This window comes from Anoplopoma fimbria, chromosome 11 (assembly GCF_027596085.1).
Source record: "Anoplopoma fimbria isolate UVic2021 breed Golden Eagle Sablefish chromosome 11, Afim_UVic_2022, whole genome shotgun sequence".
In the NCBI taxonomy this organism is placed as follows: Eukaryota; Metazoa; Chordata; class Actinopteri; order Perciformes; family Anoplopomatidae; genus Anoplopoma; species Anoplopoma fimbria.
The window spans coordinates 20,815,484-20,836,307 of NC_072459.1; the positions used below are offsets into that span (position 1 = coordinate 20,815,484).

The following is a 20,824-nucleotide window of genomic DNA, read 5'->3' on the forward strand; positions in this document are numbered from 1 at the left end:
TGTGCATGTATTTGGGAGTAGTGCGTTTTGCAGTTGGTTTGCGGAATTTACTGACAGCACCGAGTCCAATGGAAGCTCCGCGAAGTGCATTGTGGGGGGCGTAGTCATGACAGCGGGGACAGGAACACTAATCGAGGGACAGCCGTAAAGCACTTCTACTACACGTCCCAGAAGCCACTGCGGCATTCGAGCTGTGTGTATGTGGGGCAGAAAGAGAGACGGGTAGATTTAGGAATCCGTCTGCAGACTTGCTGCTGCGCTGTTACAGAAAAATGGTAAGTAGACAAACTAAAACCCAGCCATTTTGTTGAATACTTGTCTTGTTAGCTATAAAATAACGCAGGTGTCCCGTTGGCGGTTAGCAGAGTGTGCCAAAGGCCGGAAGCAGCAGTGATTGCTAATAGAAAATGTACCAACAGCTAGCTAACTTAAGCTAGGAAACGAGCCACTTCAGCTAGCTGGTTATCGCAGTTTTAAATGGTCGTTGACAACATGACGCTTGATAAGAAAGTACACTGCATGCCGTCGTTTGCAGTAGCAAACGCGAAACGTTGTTATATGCTACATCCTCTACTTATTAATTGGTGTTTGAACATTAAGCTAGCTAGCTGTCAGTATTCAACTTTGGTCCGTTTTGTGTGTTCCGCCCCCTTCTCTGTGTCGAGGCTCCTCTTTACGGGAACCTCCTGCCCTGTGAGGAGAGACAGTGACGCTGGTAGGAGCCTGGATAGTTTCACTGGCAGATTCTGCGACCTAATACCATATGAGCCCCACAGTCCACATACCTTTCTGTTTACATCAGTATCTAGTTGTCCGGGTCACTGGTTTTTGGCTGTCACTTTTTCCCTCTCCCCTTTTGTCTGTGTCTCCCTCCCTCCCTCTCTCTCCCTCTCTGCCTCTCTGCCTTGCCCTGTTCGTTTGAGGGCTTGCAGATGTCATTAAATTGTTGATACGACCCTAGGTCAGTGCTGCCTTCAGTCAGACAGCTGTTTTGCGTTTTTGTCCTGCTGCCTCAGCTCTGCGTATGTCTCAGGAGGAGGCTCGTAACCTTTGATGAGGGATCATCAGTGCATGGTTGTGTAGTGCCTAGATATGCTATATCCTATTCGTAGTAGTTTGTAGCACTTACTATATTCGGATTAGTCTGTTGCAATTATTGTTTTCGTAGTAACTTGCCTCTGCACTATACTTTTGCTCTGGTTTATGCTTTAAGATGCTTGTTTAAGAAAGGAGATGCACTTATGACTTCTGGTGACTAGTAGTTCTCTTGAATACCTATGTTGAATACACTTCCTGTAAGTCGCTTTGGATAAAAGCGTCTGCTAAATGACTGTAATGTAATGTAATGTAATGTAATATGCACGTTAACAATGTGAAACCAGTTAACATTGCTTTTGGTTAACATTTGAACTTCGTCTATTTAGCTTTGGCTGCTGAGATGGTGCATTTTGTTTTTGTAGTATTAGTTTTGTGTTTAAGCATGTAACTATGTCATGCACTTTATTAGATCACTTTTAATAACTGTAGGAAACCCTCAGGTTGAGCAAAACTGGAACCCTTTTGGAAATAACAAATGCAGCTTTCAGAACACAGGTATGATGATTGATAGGAACACATCCATGGCCAAAAGACTTTGACAGACAACATAGCTAGTCTCATCACAACATCAAAATTAGATGATTATTTTGCCGAGTCCGAGCGTTACATTTCTGACTGGCTGAACTTTGAACTTCCTGTATTCAGCTTCTACTTCTACAAACTAATTTAAAAAGAATCCAGTTGAACAAAGTAAACCATAAAAAAATAAATTGCTGTTACGACGTAAGTGGAATCATTATGTTGGATTGTGTTGTTGTGCTCAAGGCCAGTAAAGTAGGCCAATCATATAGTCAACAACAGTAGCTCCACTGTACATATTCCATGATGCACTGCCTCTCGTCCTAAGTAGCTTTCAGCTGTGCTGTAGCAACTGGCAGTCTCTAACATTCCTTGGGCCAAGTGTGGGAGTGTGTTTTTTCTCTCTCTGTAAAAACATAAAACCAACTTATGGCCAGCATTAAGCATCTATTCTGCTTTCAGGTTCCTGTGGTGTTGCTCAGAATTAGTGTGACAGTATGTCACAACCATAGAGTGTATATAAGAAGTGGACATAGTTATTGTGACATCACCCGTTGGTTTGTGGACTGTGGTTTTTTTAGTCTCGAGTTTGGATATTTGGCTTTGGCTTTTTGCAACCGGTGAACTTAAGTGGTCATATATGGAGGGCGGAGGAGTGACATAGGGACAGCGTATACGGCTCTTGTAGAGGCAGTACTCAATCATAGTAAGCTCGCCCTAAATCATACTCCGCTCTATGGTCTATTTGACTTTAAATGGACCATCATTTTCTAAATGAACATCATGCTGTATTGAAAAATACTTTTAACGAGCTACTGAGACCATAAACTCATGTTTGCAATGTTTACTGAGGTAATAAATTAAGTGAGAAGTAGAGTCATTGTCTCATAGACTTCTATACAAAATAACTTATTTTAGCAACCAGAGGATTCACCCCCTGATGGACAGTAGAGAGAATGCAGGTTTAAGACCCCTCTGCATTGGCTTCACTCGTCCAGAACCAGAGGTTGCCGCCTGGTCACAACATATTTCCCTCACTGGCCTCCTAACTAATGCCCCCTCCCTCTCTGCACCCTTCCTTGTCCTCTTTCCTCTCCCTAGGCCTAGCAGTCCAACTAACTGCTAACTGTTCGTTTGTGTGTGCTTCGAGCAGTGGTGAGACGCCTCGCTACTACCTATCTTCCAGCCGCCACAGCAGCCCCCCACTCCCTCCCTTCAGCAGAACAACAAGGTGAGAAAATAGTGACTTGAGGAGAATTTAATACCCAGAATATCGTCATGTTGTGTGACGTATTCCTGGGGTTAGTATTCTTTTTGTGTAAATAATTCTATAGTGTAACTCCACATCAATTAATCAATCCATCAAACGCTCCTTTCTTTGCAGCAGAGCAGGATGGAGGCTTCATTCGGCCCTACCTTCTCAGCCGTGGCTGCTGGAGCGAAAGGTGATAAAACAAAAGAAATTTCCCTCTGTAAATGCTCTCTCTTTTTCTGCATCACCGCTTCTCTCTTTTGCTTAAAGTACTCTATCTTCTTTACATTTTTTGAGAATTTGCCCTCTTGTGTTTTCAGCAGAAGGGTCCAGCAGCTACAAGCAGCACAGAAGAACTCCCTCCTCCTCCAGCACTCTGACCTACTCTCCCCGGGATGACGACGACGGAATGGTACACACAAACACACACGCATCCTTTTATGTTTTATGCTTTTCCAGGCCAAGCTAATCGGTTCAAAAGCTCAGAGTCATTAACATTTATTATTAAGCTTCGTGAAGCTGATCATTTTTGAAGAGCCTTGGGTTAAAGTTACACGCAAAATGACAGTTTTCAGTGTTTCTGACATACTTAGATTCTATTTGTGGCAGTGTGGCAGTATGGATAGGCCATGACCTCTTCTCTTCACTGCTTCTCCTCCTCCCAGCCTCCTATTACTCCTCGGAGGTCAGATTCAGCCATCTCAATCCGATCTCTCCACTCCGAATCCAACATGTCTCTGCGCTCCACTTTCTCTCTGCACGAAGAGGAGGAGGACACGGTATGATCCCTTAGTGCTAACATATATTACACATACGTCAGCAAAAGTATGACCAAAAACACTTAAACTTGTAAAAAACGCACACCAAATTAACAAACAAGAGTGTGTTTGTGTGCAGGAGCCCCAGGTGTTTGCTGAACAGCCATCCGTGAAGCTGTGCTGCCAGCTGTGCTGTAACGTCTTCAAGGACCCCGTCATCACCACATGTGGGGTGAGTTTATTTCAGTCCTTCCCAGCCTTTCCTTCATCTTCCTCATTCTCTTTACCCTCCTCTCTTCTGATCTTCTGATGTCTGATGTTATATATTTTTCTTTAAAGTTACCATGAGGAACTTTTTACTGGTTATGAAACAGTCTGAAATGAATACTGATGCCTCTATATGACCTTCATAAGTAAACAAGACCATTAGCGAGAAGATTGGCTATTTCGATATAGTTATTCTAAATGCTTTTCATCGGTGTCACCGGCTCGGATTCTTCCAAAATCAGATGAAATAATCCAGGTTAGCCAGAAACTACTTCAGCTCAGACTCCAGACTCAGATCAGACTTTGCTGTCACCTTTGACCTGCAGTCAGAGCCTCGCCGGGAGGAGGAAAGCTCAGTGCCGGGCAGCTGCAGGACCCAAACTTATAGCTGGGTTGCAAGAGGGAAGGGAGGCATGAGAATATCAGAACCAGTACTTAGCGGGGCAGACTGTCAAATCCTTCTGTAGTAAAATGAGAGGATTTCTAAAGGGACTCTGGTACTCAGAACAGTACCACCTTTGTCCACAGGGACCGCCAAACTCAACACAAAATGAAAGTTCCTTGTAGTAACTTAAAACTCGGCTAACACTTCATGTAAAAACTCTTTTAAAAAATGTTTTGAAAGTAACACAATTAAAATCAAGGAATGTAGAGTTAGGTGAATGGTTAGTTTTGTTTAGACTTACTCTAATAAGAAGAATGAGAAAGAAATTAACATTTCAACCTTTTTTCCCCCCTTCCTCCTCAGCACACTTTCTGCAGACGATGTGCTTTGACTTCAGGTGAGACTTAAAATGCATCCCTTTTTCTTTTTTTTTTTAAAAACGTTTCGAAGCTGCGGCCGGACTAAATATTAACCTTATGTTCATGTGCGTCCCTCTCGCAGACAAGTGCCCAGTGGATGCGGCTAAGCTAACGGTCGTGGTCAACAACATCGCGGTAGCCGAGCAGATCGGAGAGCTGTTCATTCACTGTAAATACGGCTGCAGGGCCACGGCCGGCGCAGCTGGCGGGGCTGCGGCCTCCACCTCCACGGTGGCCGGGAAACCCGGGGCGTACGAGGTGGACCCACTGGGCTGCCCGTTCACCATCAAGCTCACCACTCGCAAGTAAGGACTGAGGGTTTTAAAGAGGATTGAACACATTGCAAAAGCTGGTACAGACAGTTTCTCCTCTGTCCTTTATTCATATGTTTCCCATCTCTGTAGAGAACACGAGGCCAGTTGTGACTACAGGCCGGTCCGCTGCCCCAACAACCCTTCCTGTCCGCCGCTGCTCACCATGAACCTGGAGGCTCACCTCAAAGAGTGCGAGCACATCAAGTGTCCACACTCCAAATATGGGTGAGTCCTAAAGAAACCACACTTTATTTGACTGCGTATTATGCTTCTGCATACTATTTTTCTCTTAATGTGTAATAAACACTTGTCTACCTTCCAATAATCTGCCTCTCCTCTTTTCCCCGACAGCTGTACGTTCATCGGTAACCAGGACACGTATGAAACACACCTGGAGGTTTGTAAATTTGAGGGCCTGAAGGAGTTCCTGCAGCAGACTGATGACCGGTGAGCAGACGTACTCAAGCTATATTCTCATCCGAAGAGCTAAGTGTATCCAAGTAGTTTTCAGATTGATTAGTTTCCGTCTGTTCAGCATACTTTTCATTACGTCAGTGAACTTTTAAACTTGATAAAACTCCTTAAGTCATCATTGTCTCTTGTTTCCGATCTTTCCGTTTGAAATCTCTGACCTTTGACCTTCTTTAGGTTCCATGAGATGCAGCTGACTCTGGCCCAGAAGGACCAAGATATTGCTTTCCTGCGCTCCATGTTGGGCAAACTGTCTGAGAAGTTGGATCAGCTAGAGAAGAACCTGGAGCTCAAATTTGGTAAGATACAGTAGAGAAGGACGTTTTACCCACTTAGTCAGCCAAACGAGCCAGGACAAACGATGCATTCTTGTTTCTAACATTTAAAGGAGTTATGTAAAGTGAACTAACATGCATAAAGTTACCATGATACTTTGACACTTCCTGCATGTGCTTTATGTGAAGGCAGAGATGTTGACAGGGACTTTAGTAGTTAGCTTAAGTTACAATAATGTGCTTTTTAACTTTTTGTCAGGAGGTTATTTTGAAACTTTAAGTGCACAGAATACATTTTATTACATATTAAACAAAGCTGGATAGAAGGAATCGGCGAGACAACACATCTTATTAACAAAACGCTTAAAGCAACTGCAGTTAAAAACGCCACTGGAGGGATTCTATCTTTTAATTTAGCAGGAAGTAGTATGTAGTAGAACGTAATGATACTTTGCGATACAAATATGTGATGTTTCAAATCGGTGAATTGAAAAATGAATTGTAATACTCTTTTTAAACAACAGAGGGCACTATTTACTTTTGACACTCGCGTCATTAGCTGTATCGTGGCAGAAAACATGGCAGCCAGTGAAGATTTCATTTTCATTTTGGCTTCTACGTCCAAAAAGGTATGGAGAAGATAACAGACAAAAACTGTGTGCAAATAATGCAAGAGAAAGATATATGTCTATATCTATATAGATATATATATATTTAGGAGTTTTTTTTTGTCGTGTAAGACAAAATATAGTTTCACTTTTACAAGAATTGGAAGACGCATTGTTTTGCACTAGTTAATACCATACATCAGAAATAAAAATAATTCTTTAATTTTACAAAGAAAGATAAGAGAAAATATATTTTGTAGATTTTTGTTTGAGAAATAAAATAATTTGTTCATTTAATTAAAATTTTGTTAAAAACAATACTGAGCAAATCACAGCCTGAACCCAGTCTCGTCATTGAATGGAATCACAAGTTACATCCCTTGCATGTAGGTTTTGGTCCGGTGGGGAAACGACCCGTGCACAGGTGAGATTTATGAAGTATGTAAGCAAGATGATGGAATCTTTTTCTATGTGGACACACAGACAGAGGACAGTTAGTTAGTTAGTTATTGGCTTGGTTTGTTGTTTAACACAGCAGCTTTGTCTGCTTCTATGGCTAAAAGCACAACCTATGTGTTATAGGTGTGTTAAACCTTCCGTAAACCTTCTAAACAATATAGATTTAAAATGTAAAAACCCTAAAAAAAAGCATTATAATTAATGAACTTCTGCTAAAGAAGTGATCTGTAGTGACAGCCTTTCTTTAACTTATCTTAATCAGTTCGACACAGAGAGGCTTACAGATTTAGCATTTTGTTATAAAAAAAAAAAAAAAAAAGTTCTGGTTTCAGATCAGTACTTAAGGTTTGTGTATGTGAATCAGTGTCAGGGTTTGTGCGTTCCTTATTGCCTGTTTTCATCAGATCCCGTTCAACTCCTGCACTGATGAATGAATATTGACAGGAAATATTGACCCCCCCTGTCTTTCAGATGTGTTGGATGAGAACCAGAGTAAACTGAGCGAGGACCTGATGGAATTTCGTAGAGATGCTTCCATGCTTAATGTAAGTGTGTGCGCACCTTTGATGGAGAGAGAGAGTGTGTGTGTGTGTGTGTGTGTGTGTGTGCGTGTGCGTGTGCGTCATCTATGAGTGAGAATAAAACGTTTAGAGTAGGTGTGCTATAGCTGTAGAACAAATGGCTTCAAGTGTTGTCTCTCTGCAGGATGAGTTGTCCCACATCAACGCCAGGCTCAACATGGGAATCCTGGGCTGTAAGTGTCTGCCTGCCTGTCCTCCTTTCTTTTTTTCTTCAATCCTTTTGTCTTTTCATTATTCTTCACAAAATCTCTCAGCGGAGTAAAAACATTTGATAAACACTTGCTGAGACCTTGGACAAGTTTTAAACAACTTCTGCTGACTTGAAATGTAAACTCTTCTCTGGTCGTTCCTTCCTCCTCTCCCTTACTCCCACTCACCTTCTCTCACCGGACTCCATCTGTCCCTTTTCTTCCTCCTTTCCCCATCCGCCTCTCGGTCCCTTTTTTTAAATCCTCCCGCCTCAGCTTTAATTATATTCCTCCCTTGTTTCGCTTCCAATGAAAAACACATATCCAGTCTTTCCTGTCTCTGTGCCTGTGTGTAGCATACGACCCCCAGCAGATCTTCAAGTGCAAGGGGACATTCGTTGGCCACCAGGGTCCCGTCTGGTGTCTGTGTGTCTACTCCACCGGAGACCTACTCTTCTCCGGATCCTCCGATAAGACCATCAAGGTAACATCAACTCACACACTGACACACACACAGGAAATGAGGAACGACATTAGCAATGGGTCAAAAAAAGAAATCATAATTTGTATTGCCGCAGTAGAGCGCCTTCAAACTCAAGGATGTATTACTCAACTTTTTTTTGACGCATTGCTATTCTGGAGTCATGGATTTGTTTTAATACTTATCTCTTACTCAAGAACTAGAGGGCACCTTTGGTAAACATGAGCTGAAAAAGGCCTTAAAGGGATAGTTTGAAAAAAAAGTTTTGTAGTTCAAGTCCGAGGTTCTTATCCACAGTCAGTGTATTGCCTACAATAGATGGTGGTAAGCATGCCCCCAGTTTGTAGAAACAGACTGGTGTATAAGCACAGGAGCAAAGCAACGTACTGCTGTGGACAGGTGCAGAACAGTACCGTATTTTCCGCACTATAAGGCGCACTTAAAAGCCTTTAATTTTCTCAAAAAACGACAGTGCGCCTTATAATCCGGAGCGCTTTATATATGGATTAATTCTGGTTGTGCTTACTGACCTCGAAGCGATTTTGTGTGGTACACGGCGCTCTGTCAACATGTTTTAGTACGACTTTGGTAAACTACAAAGCCGCACCGCAGCAGCATCACGGCTACCGTAGTCAGGAGCGTCGCGGAGTAATACATACTTCACCATAATATTACAGTGTGTGTGTATAAGGACCCCAAAATGGCACCTGTCAAGAGACACGCTTACGACGCGGACTTCACGCAGTAGAACATGGGAATAGAGCAGCTGCGAGAGAATTCAACATTAATGAATCAATGGTACGGAAGTGGAGGAAGTTTGACTGACTGACTGTTTTGTTTCGCTTAATGCGCCTTATAGTCCGGTGCGCCTTATATATGAAAAAAGATCGAAAATAGACCATTCATTGACAGTGCGCCTTATAATCCAGTGCGCCCTATAGTGCGGAAAATACGGTACGCTATATTATGAATATCTTCACCGTTTTACCTTGCTGTCAGACAGCCCTTTCCGGGAAAAAAAACTGAAGCCGTTGTATCGATCTTTGCTCTCTTCAAAGCCTCAAGACTCGATTGACAAGATTAGTAATTTTACCTTGCAGAACACAGAAGTTGCTGGTCTACCAATACAACGAATGGTTAGTCAATTTGTGTACATTTTTCCGAATCCGCATTATCCGTTTGAAAACACCAACGTCGCACAATAACAAAAACTAACTAACCGATCGAGGCAGCAGAAGAAGAGTAACTACCTTGTTCTGTATGGAACACGCTTCAGTTCCCCTTCAGAAAGGTCAGTCAGACCGCAACCGCCATCTATTGGAGGTTTTACACTAAACTGGATCCAAACTAGCCCTAAAGATGCACACAAATAGGACAGGTATTTTTTTGTTTTGCCCTTTAGCGTTCTGTCAGTCTGTCTCCTCTCTTGCTCTCAGGTATGGGACACCTGCACCACCTACAAATGTCAGAAAACCCTCGAGGGTCACGACGGCATCGTTCTGGCACTGTGCATCCAAGGGTAATAAAATACACACGAGTAGATAAACAACACATCATTAGATTCATGTCAACTGGGAATGACCAGCTCCCCCCCCCAAAAGCATGACTCGTTGATATTTATCTCCATAGAAACCGCCTGTACAGTGGCTCTGCAGACTGCACCATCATAGTAAGTGGAATTCACCTCCCTGCTTCCTCATTTTAAGGGGAAACTTGCACAATTGTTTTTCATATGCTATAGAAGTTTATTTTGCCTCTCTATATTGCGTAGGTGTGGGACATCCAGGCCCTGCAGAAAGTTAATACAATCCGTGCCCATGACAACCCTGTATGCACGCTGGTCTCCTCCCACAACATGTTGTTCAGCGGCTCCCTCAAGGCCATTAAGGTACAGTGATTTGTTGTTCAGTGTATGTTCGTTCGTTTCATCGTTTGAAATCTTTCTGCACAGGCATCAGTTAATGTTTTTTAATCAAATTTAGTCGAGGTTTATTTAAAGTATTTTATCGTATGAAAGTGCCTCAACGGAGAAGGTGAGAAGCTTTCTTGACAGTAGACTTAATGTAGGATTCAAGTGCCAAGGACAGGTCAAACAAAAACGTCTTTAAATAAATCTATGTAATTGGCTGGTCCAAATAAGATCATTAAAATTGATTGGATTCACCTGGCTTATTTATAACCGCACATGAAAATGAACAATGAACAATAATATCACGTTATTGTAACATGAATGTGCAGAGGTGAAGAGGACCTAGGATAGAGCTTTAGAGTTGATGTCCAATTCTGCCGGTTATGCAAACCAGCTGAACCAGCAAATAAAAAAGTAGTCTACATCAGCATGGCAACATTGCAGAGGTTATTAAAAAAATTAGTTAAATTAAATTAAGAGAGACAACTTGTAAGTTGTCCTGCTGATTGCTTAATCGCTTAATAAAAAATAGGAATTATAGTATCAAATAATTACCAGGAAACCTTTTAATTTAAGTGACCATTGGTGTTGACTGAAGACGAGTTTTAAATGTGGCTCAGTGATAAAAGGCAGACAGTAAGGAGCAATGGCTGTAGCCACGTCTTTGTTACCATGGTTACAAGCTAGCGAGAACAGGGAATGGGATGATTGTGGTGCTTTGTGAGAGTGTGATGTCATTCCTCTTACACATTGACCTTCCTTTCTTACCCAGCTAGTGCCTCCTCCTCACGTCACCCAGCTTCTTTCTGTTTCAGCTCAGTGACATCATGCACTTCACTTTATTCACCACTGTGTAGCCGCTAAGCTCGGTTCAATGGACAGCGTGTTATTCTGAGTGTGTGTGTGTGTGTGTGTGTGTGTGTGTGTGTCAAGTATTTAAAAAGGCAGTACAAGCACAATGGAACTTTAAGTTGTTACAGTAAGACAAATGATTTTAACTGAATTCTATTTTTGTAATAGAAATAATGTCAATATTGTTGCGATATTGTTTTGATCACCAAGAACTGCAGCTTTTTTTAACAATAATTTGAAGTTGTATTAGGTTTAATCATAGTAATATTCACAAACAGAGACTAAAAAACAAAAATGAAATAGAAATAAAAATAAAGATAGGAAAGATCTTTATTTTGTTATAACAATGTTGTTTCAATTAGAGTATTACTGCATGACAGACATTACATGATACTGTAGAAAACTTAAATTAAGTGTTTTATCTATTCTCTTGTGTAGTTTGAAGTTTGAGTTTTCGTGACTTCCATTAACTTTATTGTTGCGTGTTTAGGTGTGGGACATCGTGGGCACGGAGCTGAAGTTGAAGAAGGAGCTGACCGGTCTGAATCACTGGGTTAGAGCACTGGTGGCCTCCCAGAACCACCTGTACAGTGGCTCGTATCAGACCATCAAGGTAAATGCTGTGTTAATGTGTTGTGCTAAAAATTGCAAGCTTGAGAGGCATAGTAGATAAGATAAGAGAGATAAAATAAGATAATCCTTTATTAGTCCCGCAGCGGGAAATGTACAGGATTACAGCAGCACGTAGCAACAGTAACTAAGGGAGGCGGGGCTTAGGGTACGTTTAATAGAGGATACATTGCTGTCGATGTTGTGATCTGAATTTTTCTTCTCGGATACAGTTAGTCAGCAGAATGAAGATTTGGATGTGTTGTTTGACAGGTGCTCCAGATTTTTTTGCCCGTGACAGATTTGAGTGGGATTTGGAAGATGGCTGGTGATAATTTGGGAGTTGGAGCAAAAAACTAAAACAAACAAATAAATAGCCAGAGGAAGGTAGTAAGAGTTCATACTTGGCCAATAGTTATGTAGAGTTGTACAGAGGAACAGTTCTGCATGATTCATGGGAACGATCAGTAGAGTTAGAACACTGACAGGTCCGCTTGATTGACGAGTGTGTGTGTTTGCGTGTGCCGTGAAGGCTGTCCAGAAATACTGTGGTCAGTAATTGGGTTCTGTCCTCTCTATGTAAAAATGGCTTTGAGTTGTTTTCATTCACTGCCTCAGTGCTATAAGGTGTGTGTGTGTGTGTGTGTGTGTGTGTGTGTGTGTGTGTGTGTGTGTGTGTGTGTGTGTGTGTGTGTGTGTGTGTGTGTGTGTGTGTGTGTGTGTGTGTGTGTGTGTGTGTGTGTGTGTGTGTGTGTGTGTGTGTGTGTGTGTGTGTGTGTGTGTGTGTGTGTCGCTGTCTTAGTGGAGTCAGTCGCTAATGAAACCTCAGGGATGCTGCAGACAGCTGTGAGGGGGGGCGTCTGTGGAAGTTTGACGAGAGATGAAAGGACGGATGATGCTTCTAAGCCGAGCAGTTAGTCTCCAGCCAGTACTTTATCCGTAGAAGTCGTTTAGTAAAATGATTAGCTGCAAAAAATTGCTGTGATAAATGTTGCCAAATATTAATTGAAAAAACAACCCTATTTTGTCAATTAAAAAACGTTGACACAGAGGAACTACAAAGCTAATAGAACAGTATTTGATCATTAAACTCTTTTGCATGGATTTCGATTTTAAAATGCAAGAGATTAATGTCTTTAAGTTCGTTTTTGATGTTTAGTAAGTTGAACTCGTTAGCTTGCTTGTACTTTTACCAACTGTCTGTCAAAAATAATTGGCACTACTTTAATAGTTTGCCCTGTAATTAGTCAAACTGCCAAGGATTCTCTGTTGGTATTTTAGCCTTTATTGGATGGTATAGAAATAGAGAGACAGGAAGGATGGAGCAGAGAGAAATGAAGAAATGCGCTTCGTGAGACAGACGGAGAAAGTTACTATGGTGACTTTAGCATTCAGCAGCTAAAGAGCCAGATCGACCAAAACCGAGCATAAAGTGAGAGAATAACACATTCATCAGGTGGCCCTTAGGCTTGGGTGATATCTGATTAGCATAAGACGATCTTTACAGCTTAACATTGGGATGGTTGATGATGCATTCAATTTCAAATTTGATATTAATTATTTGATATAAATATTTACCCCTATTAATAATAAATCATATGGGCAAGAAACCTGCAAAAGGAGCTATATCCACCATTGAATAAAAGGACATGTTATCTTATCAACTGGGACGGTCTTTTGCCAGAAATGAGTCTTATGCGTTCATATACTGTACAAATACCTACGTTTGTATCAGTACTCTGTCTCAAGGGTGTGTGCTGTCCAAAGCAATTCGCAATTGAATTATTCAAACTGATTACAATAATTGTTTTGAGACCTTCAGTTGCGCTCGCAAAATCAATTTGCACGCTGTTGATAAAGCATGCCATGAATGCTATATACACTAAATGCGCGCCCCGTTCTTGGGCGGCAACTGTCGCGCATCACCGTTCATCTGTTCAACCTCAGAGGCAAGAAACTCTTGAATGAAGGAATGCTGTTTCTGCTGGATGTGTTACAGTAAGAATATGTTTCCAGCTTCCAGCTGATGTTCCTGCTGCTGGTCAGATTCATTTATGTTGGTAAATGACAGCTTGTCTGTGTGTGAGAGACAGATGAGACATGAAATGGTATCATCTCTCTGTCTTATTGTTGCATGTTGTGGCCTGTTTTCAGTGCTGCATTGCGATTGGCCAAGCTGATTAAACTAGTGATTGCTCCACTCTGCGTCGCCATGGAGATGAACATTGACAACTTGTAGCTGTTGAACTACTCACTTTTTCCACTGCTGATTTTATGTGTGTGTATTTGTGTTTATGAAGCCCCTCCTCACCAGCTCTCAGGTCCTCTTCACCATCCTCCTTGTTCTCTTTTAAAGTGTCTCTCTTTATTTTTTTACCCATCACCCCCGTCTGTTTCGCTCCCCGTCCGTCAGATTTGGGACATCCGCTCTCTTGAGTGTGTTCATGTCCTGCAGACCAGCGGGGGCAGCGTCTACTCCATCGCAGTCACCAACCACCACATCGTCTGCGGCACCTATGAAAACCTCATTCACGTAAGGGAGAAAAACACAAAAACACACACACACACACACACACACACACACACACACACACACACACACACACACACACACACACACACAAACACGATTTGTTCTTTTATTTTCATTTTACTCTTCTTCATTCCTGCATCATGAGAAAAACTAGAATGTGTTTCGCCCTCTCTCGCAATGCATGTGGCTTATCCTCTATAAAGACAGGGTTAAACGCCCTCAAGACACATTCACACCAGACTAACATCTTATGTGCACCAGACCACAATTAAGCAGCTGCCTAATTTGACTATTTCGCAAATCAAAGCTACTCCGATGCGGGTCCATTTAATGATGGTGATGATGATGTTTGTGTTCTCTCCAGGTGTGGGACATTGAGTCTAAAGAACAGGTGCGGACCCTGACGGGTCACGTGGGGACAGTTTACGCTCTCGCAGTCATCTCCACTCCAGACCAGACCAAAGTGTTCAGCGCCTCCTACGACCGCTCGCTCAGGGTGAGGACAGACAGAGAGACGGCGTGTGTCCATCTCTGTGTGTGTTTGTTTGTCTCATGTGAAGTGGAGAGACGGAGTGAACTTCATTCATACACATATGATGCTGTGACTTTCTTTCCAATTTGAACTTTGTAGCCAAAATCTAGACACTCAGACCCTTAAAGAAACCCGTTAAAACCACAATTTTTGATTGCACAGCCTCCACTCACCACTCATGTTTGCCCTATGGGGCAAATACATGCCGTTTGGTTATTACTGCTGTATAATGGAGCACTGCAGTGCATCAATGTTGTAGCTAATCATTGACATCCCAGAATGTGTAAAAATAAGTGGCATTGAGCATACAGAAAACTGTATGCCACTGTGTCTTTAGGGAAAACACAAAATATCAAACTGGTGTTTGAATTTTTGAAAATGAATGGTTAAAAACTTAGTGAAAGAATATAAAAATATGAATATATCATTTTATGGCAGTTTCTTTGTCCTCTAAGGACATAAGAGCAACATTCTTTAAACCGATGCAAGGCCAAGGTTACTATACAAAACCTGTAGAAGTTTAGTTTGTGTAAAATACTATGCTTATAATGAAACCTAGTTAAAGTGTGTGTATGTGTTACGTAGGTGTGGAGCATGGACAACATGATCTGCACCCAGACCCTGCTGAGACACCAGGGCAGTGTAACCGCTCTGGCCGTCTCCAGAGGTCGCCTCTTCTCTGGAGCAGTCGACAGCACCGTCAAGGTACCACCGCCGATCACCATCATCTCTCCATCTGCTGCTCCACCTACTGTTCATCTGTGTGTCTGTCTGTCTGTCTGTCTGTCTGTCTGTCTGTCTGTCTGTCTGTCTGTCCGTCCGTCCTTATTTCTCTTTCTCATTGAATCCAGTGAAGCCGCTCATGCTGTCTGTTCATGCTGCAGGCTCACTGTGATTCTAACATCAGTCACTACAAGTGTTTTCTGTTTTATCCATCCAGAATCCTTTAGCTTGTGATGTGCGTGCATATTACAGTTTTGTTTTTTTATCTTTAAAGCGTCAAACTCAACCTTACGGAAGTTGTGAATCAGCTTTGTAAAAGAAGAATCAGAATAATAGCGCCTTGAAATGTGCTTTTATAGCTATTTAATACATCTCACTATCCTTCTTGATCTTTCTTTCCCTGTTGTTTACAATGAACTGTAACTTTGTTGGATCTTCTAAAGTGCTTTCTTTCCCTCTCTCTCTTCTAGGTGTGGACATGCTAAGCAAACAGTTTGTTCTGCAGGAGTCCAGTCAACTTCTTTATGAACGGTAACCTTTCCCCACGATCTCCTCCCCCACATCCGTTTCTTTGATTGTGATTTAAACGGCCGCAGACCAATAATAATAACAGTTACTTCACAGTCAAGCCGCATCGGAACGGTTTTAGCAAGTGTTGCTTTCTAAAACTTCAAACAAGCCCTCCGACGGTCTTTCCTGGATCGTCAGACTTGAGGGTCAACTCAAGGTCACGCTCCTGACGTGACCTCATCACCAGTGCATTATGGGGCAAAAATAAGACGAGCTGCCTTACAAATCCAAGATTTGACTGGACGCTAATCCGTGTAATCGGAGCAGGAAGTACGGAGCTTTCAAAGTGAAGTCCTGTCTGCTTCCTGCAGAAACACCTGCGGTATAAGAACTGTACTGATGATGCCTGATGCATACTGTTCAAATAAGTCTCAGGGCTGGTTTCACAAACGGGGAGCGACGCCATTCTCATCCAAAATATATAATATGTTGTGTATCCCCGAAAGCGCCAGAACATAAACAAGAAATTTAAATTGGGACTAGGTTATTTTGTACAAATGAAGTATCAGCAGTTTTATGTTCAAATGTATGTGAAGATTACATTGACCCCTACCTGGGAATTATCCTTGATAGAGATCAAAAGCACTATCCTTCCCTCAAACAGATAGTTGGACTTTTTGAAGCGGGGTTGTATAAGGTACTTATTTATAGTCCGTGTATTACCTAGAGTAGAATGCCATCAACACGCAGACGAAGTACTAGCACCGTAACAAAGCTATGTACTGCTTTGGACAGAGGCAGCAGTAAAACGGTTATAGACACTTAAGTAAACTCAATATCAGTTTAAGTGGGTGCTATATTACAAATATTTTCACCGCTTTACTTTGCTGTTATAAAGGCTCTCTTTAAAGCCACCAGACTACCTGGACAAAAAATTGTGATTTCACCACGCACAACACTGGAGTAGCTGGTTTAATGCTGCCACAATTGGTTTGTTTGTTTTTATTGTATGAATTTGGTCAATCCGAAGTAACCCTTAAATCAAAGTATCTCCTAACTGGTGGCATTGCCGACCGCCATCTACTGTAGGTAATGGTAATACTACCCCACTTCTATCCAAATTTATACTAAAAGACTCCTATTTCAATCTGTTGAAAAGCTTCTTATATGTACCTCTATGGTCTCTGGTATCATAAAGGGTTAATAATGAAACGTCTTGATGAAATAATATGAGTTACCTGTCGTTCCGTTTAACTTCCCTACACTTTCACATAGGGCTGCCAGTAACGACAAATTTTCTATTGATAAGTTTCAGTTTTTACAAATTAAACATTTCATCTAATCTCCTTTCTTTGACAATCTATAGGCTTTAATTGGATAATGCAGCGCAAAATAAGATACATATCCACTTAAATCCTTATTAAAGAAATTGTTCCAGAGTTTGAAAATATGCTCCCCAAAGTCCCATCAGTTGTAACACTTTTTGACGGCATGAAAATCATCTTTTTACCTCCCACACACTTATTCAATAGAATTATTAAGCTAGCTTGCGGTCGACTTTAGCAGACAATGTCCCAAGCAACAGTGCTTGCTCCCTCCTCGATCATTGTGGTCGTCTCCCAGAACGCTGTGAAACCAGCCTTTTAATAAGAGAATGACAGATCTATAGATTTACTGAGTTTTATATTAGTGCCATGATAGAGCTGTATACAGAGCCATTAACGGATGTACAGTTGTGTAAAATAAGATGCCTGGACACGTGCCCATGAGAATGACTCACACTGGCCTACATAACAGAGGGACAGGGAGACGGTCTGTGTCCGTTATTGTATATATGTGAGTGTGTTTCAATGAGTGCCATATGTCTGGATAAAAACTAAAGGAAAGACTGTAATGTGTCTCTTTCTGCCTCTCCCCCACTCTCTGACCTCTGACTTTAGTCGGTTAGAATGAACATAACCACAGATTAATTCTGATTGGTGTTTTATGACTGTAATACTCGGTGGACTCACGGTGAAGGCAAGCAGGTGATTGTGTGTAATTAACTTTTAAACTTCCAGAGGCAAATTAAAAGAAAGTTCTGTTGAGCTAAAGTAAAGTCCTTTTTTCCTGAATTATGTTTCAGGACCCATATTGGGTTGAAAATATCAAAACAGATTCAATATGCCTGGGAGGGTTGTTTTAAGAACATGTACATCTATTTAGACACATGGGCTGAATAAGGTTTTTACAGATGTTCAGAGTTATGTTGCCTTCATTTAATTGCAGAACTGGCCTCTACTTAATGTAGCCTTGGTGAGGTGTCTGCTGTGGTCACAGTTTCAGTGATTCCTTGTATACTTGTAATCATGTAAGCCTGAGTTGATCATTGATCAATAAAACTGTTGTACACTTTCAGAGCTGTTGATGTGTTTTATTTCAACAATGGAACTTGCCGCTATCTTATAGAATCATAATAGGCATGAAAGTATTGTGAATGTATGAAAAGATGTTTGGATGTGTAAAAAAAATATCTGAACAAATGGATTTAATGTTTTAACCCAAAAGGAGAGCTGTATCTAAGTATGATGTTTTGTGAACAAATTTAGGCTTCAAGTAGACTGTGCAAATCCCCCCCCCCACTGTGTAGAGCCCCAGCTGCTGAGGTGGCGATGATACTCAAATGTTTCATCTCTTGCGGCCCTAAACGGACGGTTAACAGTTGGTAGTGAGGCGATAAAAGGCGTTTTCAGAAAGTGTAAATCACTGCAACCACGAATCCTTGAGTATGCAGCCAGAAATGAGCACCCTCAATATTATGCTTTGAGCTGCATGACTGCAAACGACATAATCAGAGTCAGCATACATCCACAAACTGTAAACTGGTATGACTCAGCATATTTCTCTATTTTTAGCCAAGATTACCACAACTACACTCAATTGTCAATATACTTTCACCTGCACCCAAGGTACATACATGAAGTTTGACTTTTGCATTAAACCCATCCTAAGTATTTTTAAGAGCAGTGGACTACCTAGGCAGCAACTTAGGATTCAGTGTCTCGATCAAGGTAACTACGACATGCAGACAGCAGGCCATCCTTGTGGTTAGAGGTCGACCTGCTCTACCCACTGAGCAACGGTGGAACAAGCGGAAAAAGCACCAACTCAAGCTCCCAGTCCTTTTCTAACTCTCCTCTTGTGCTCCTATTCAAACAGCAGCTCAGCAGAAGCGTTAGCAATGTGTAAACGACCCCGCAAACTACATGAGAAGGACGACATAAGACATTTTTACAAAATAATTATGTGAGTGTCATAGTAAGTCGAAAAAGTCAGAATAGTATGGCAAAAAAGTCACTGTATAATATGTCGAAAAAAGACATTGAAAAGTCGTAGTATATTGTGTCCAAAAATGTCATAATATTGTATGTTCAAATAAATGTCTTAAAATCACCATGATGTAGTATGTAGAAACAAAGTCATAAAGAAGTCATAGTGTAGCATGTCGAAAAATAGTCATCCAATGAAGCTTAGCGTAAATTCAGTCAGGAAGACTATCTTTACACTCCTTTTCATGCATAATCTCAGTCACTCCCTTCCCGTGACTACGCTATCAGCTGATTGTTGGTTTAACTTAAAGTTAACCAACCAGAGTCGGCCACGGTTTCCTTAAGCCAATCACATCATTGCTGGCGAACTTTAAAAATGTTCTCCTCTTAGCTGCTGTCAGTTGTCATTTCAGCAAGATCAGATGCGACCCTCCTCCACCCCAGTCACCTCCAGTCGGCATCACAGTCATGCTCCTCATTCATCATCTGATGCACCGACTGCCTACATCACCACCACCAGTGTTTGGACTCCAGGGGGATTGTGCCTTGTCTGACCTCAGCATCACTGCCCGTCTGTTAGACTGCTTTGCTATGGAGTCCAATCGCCAAAGACTTTGCATTATTCATTTCTTATGTGTAATAAATTATATTAAATTTTATTGAAAAAATGTCTCTCCTGATTGAAAAACAAATAAAAGTCATTAAAATGTCATAGTATAGTATGGGGAAAAAAGCAATGGTATAATATGGCGAAAAATAATAATATTGTATGTCGTAAAAAGTGATAAATAAGTCATAGTATAGCATGTCAAAAAAAGTCATCAAAAAGTCATAGAATATTATGGAAAAAAAGTTATAAAAAATGTCACAGTATAGTGTGCCGAAAAATCTCATAGTTTGAATAAAAGTCATTAAAATACCATAGTACAGTATGTTCAAAAAAAGGTATAAAAAAGTCACTGTATAGCATGTCGAAAAAAGTTATCAAAACGTCATAGCATAGTGTGCGAAAAACAAATCATAAAAAGTAATAGTATAGCATGGCGAAAAAAGTCATATTATTGCATGTCGCAAGGAGTGATGAATAAGTCATAGCATAGTATGTTGAAAAAAGTCATCTAAACGTCATAGTAAAGCATGTCGAAAATAAGTCATAAGAAAGTCATAGTATAGTATGTCGAAAAAAAGTCATAAAAAAGTCAGTTTAGCATGGCAAAAAAAGTCTTAGAATAGCATGTTGAAAAGGTCATCAAAATTACACAGTATAGCATGTGGAAATAAGTTAAAAAAATGCCATAGTATAGTGTGCCGAAAAATCTCATTTATGTTCAAATAAAAGTCATTGTGATTTATGTTCAAATAAAAGTCATACAATAGTATGTCAAAAAAGTCATATGTCAGAATAAAATGTCAAAAAAATAAAAAAAAAGTCAAAAAAAGTCATAGTATAGTATGTCAAAAAAGTCATCACTGTATAGAATGTTGAAAAAAATGTCAAAAAGTCATAAATGTCAAAAAAGTCATAGTTGTATGTCGTAAAAAAAAAAGTATAGTATCAGTATAGCGTGTTGAAAAAGTAATCAAAACGTCATAGTATAGCATCGAAAAAAGTCTTAGTATTTGCATGGCAAAAAAGTTATGAATAAGTCATAGTATAGTATGGCAAAAAAACTGTAAGCGTGTCGAAAAAAAGTTATCAAAAAGTCACTAGTATAGTATGTTGAAAAAAGTCATAAAAAAGTCATAGTATAGCATGTCGAAAGAAAGTCATAA

General features: G+C 40.9%; 1 protein-coding gene across 4 annotated transcripts; it reads left to right on the forward strand.

Annotated features, from left to right (window-relative positions):
• Positions 1 to 185: 185 nt before the first annotated feature.
• On the forward strand, positions 186 to 18,131 carry traf7 (TNF receptor-associated factor 7). Of its 4 annotated transcripts, none has more exons than XM_054607693.1 (22): positions 186 to 275; positions 2,719 to 2,848; positions 3,002 to 3,062; positions 3,190 to 3,281; positions 3,535 to 3,648; positions 3,767 to 3,859; positions 4,643 to 4,676; positions 4,781 to 5,003; positions 5,103 to 5,237; positions 5,364 to 5,459; positions 5,661 to 5,782; positions 7,297 to 7,370; positions 7,531 to 7,579; positions 7,951 to 8,078; positions 9,512 to 9,594; positions 9,705 to 9,744; positions 9,847 to 9,963; positions 11,327 to 11,449; positions 13,859 to 13,978; positions 14,343 to 14,474; positions 15,096 to 15,215; positions 15,704 to 18,131. In XM_054607693.1, exons 3-22 carry the CDS (start codon positions 3,011 to 3,013, stop codon positions 15,716 to 15,718), a joined length of 1,962 nt encoding a protein of 653 aa, XP_054463668.1. In that variant the 5' UTR covers positions 186 to 275; positions 2,719 to 2,848; positions 3,002 to 3,010; the 3' UTR covers positions 15,719 to 18,131. The 4 variants fall into 4 exon arrangements, with proteins under 4 accessions (XP_054463668.1, XP_054463671.1, XP_054463670.1 ...); XM_054607696.1 differs by having other exon boundaries at positions 3,193 to 3,281; XM_054607695.1 differs by having other exon boundaries at positions 3,005 to 3,062.
• The last annotated feature ends 2,693 nt before the right edge of the window (positions 18,132 to 20,824 follow it).

Excerpts from the sequence above, each read along its gene's own strand:
- traf7 (XM_054607693.1), top strand. The coding sequence starts at position 3,011 with ATGGAGGCTTCATTCGGCCCTACCTTCTCAGCCGTGGCTGCTGGAGCG. Across the intron at positions 4,677-4,780 it reads ACGATGTGCTTTGACTTCAG|ACAAGTGCCCAGTGGATGCG; the intron begins GTGAGACTTAAA and ends TCCCTCTCGCAG. Across the intron at positions 13,979-14,342 it reads CCTATGAAAACCTCATTCAC|GTGTGGGACATTGAGTCTAA; the intron begins GTAAGGGAGAAA and ends TGTTCTCTCCAG.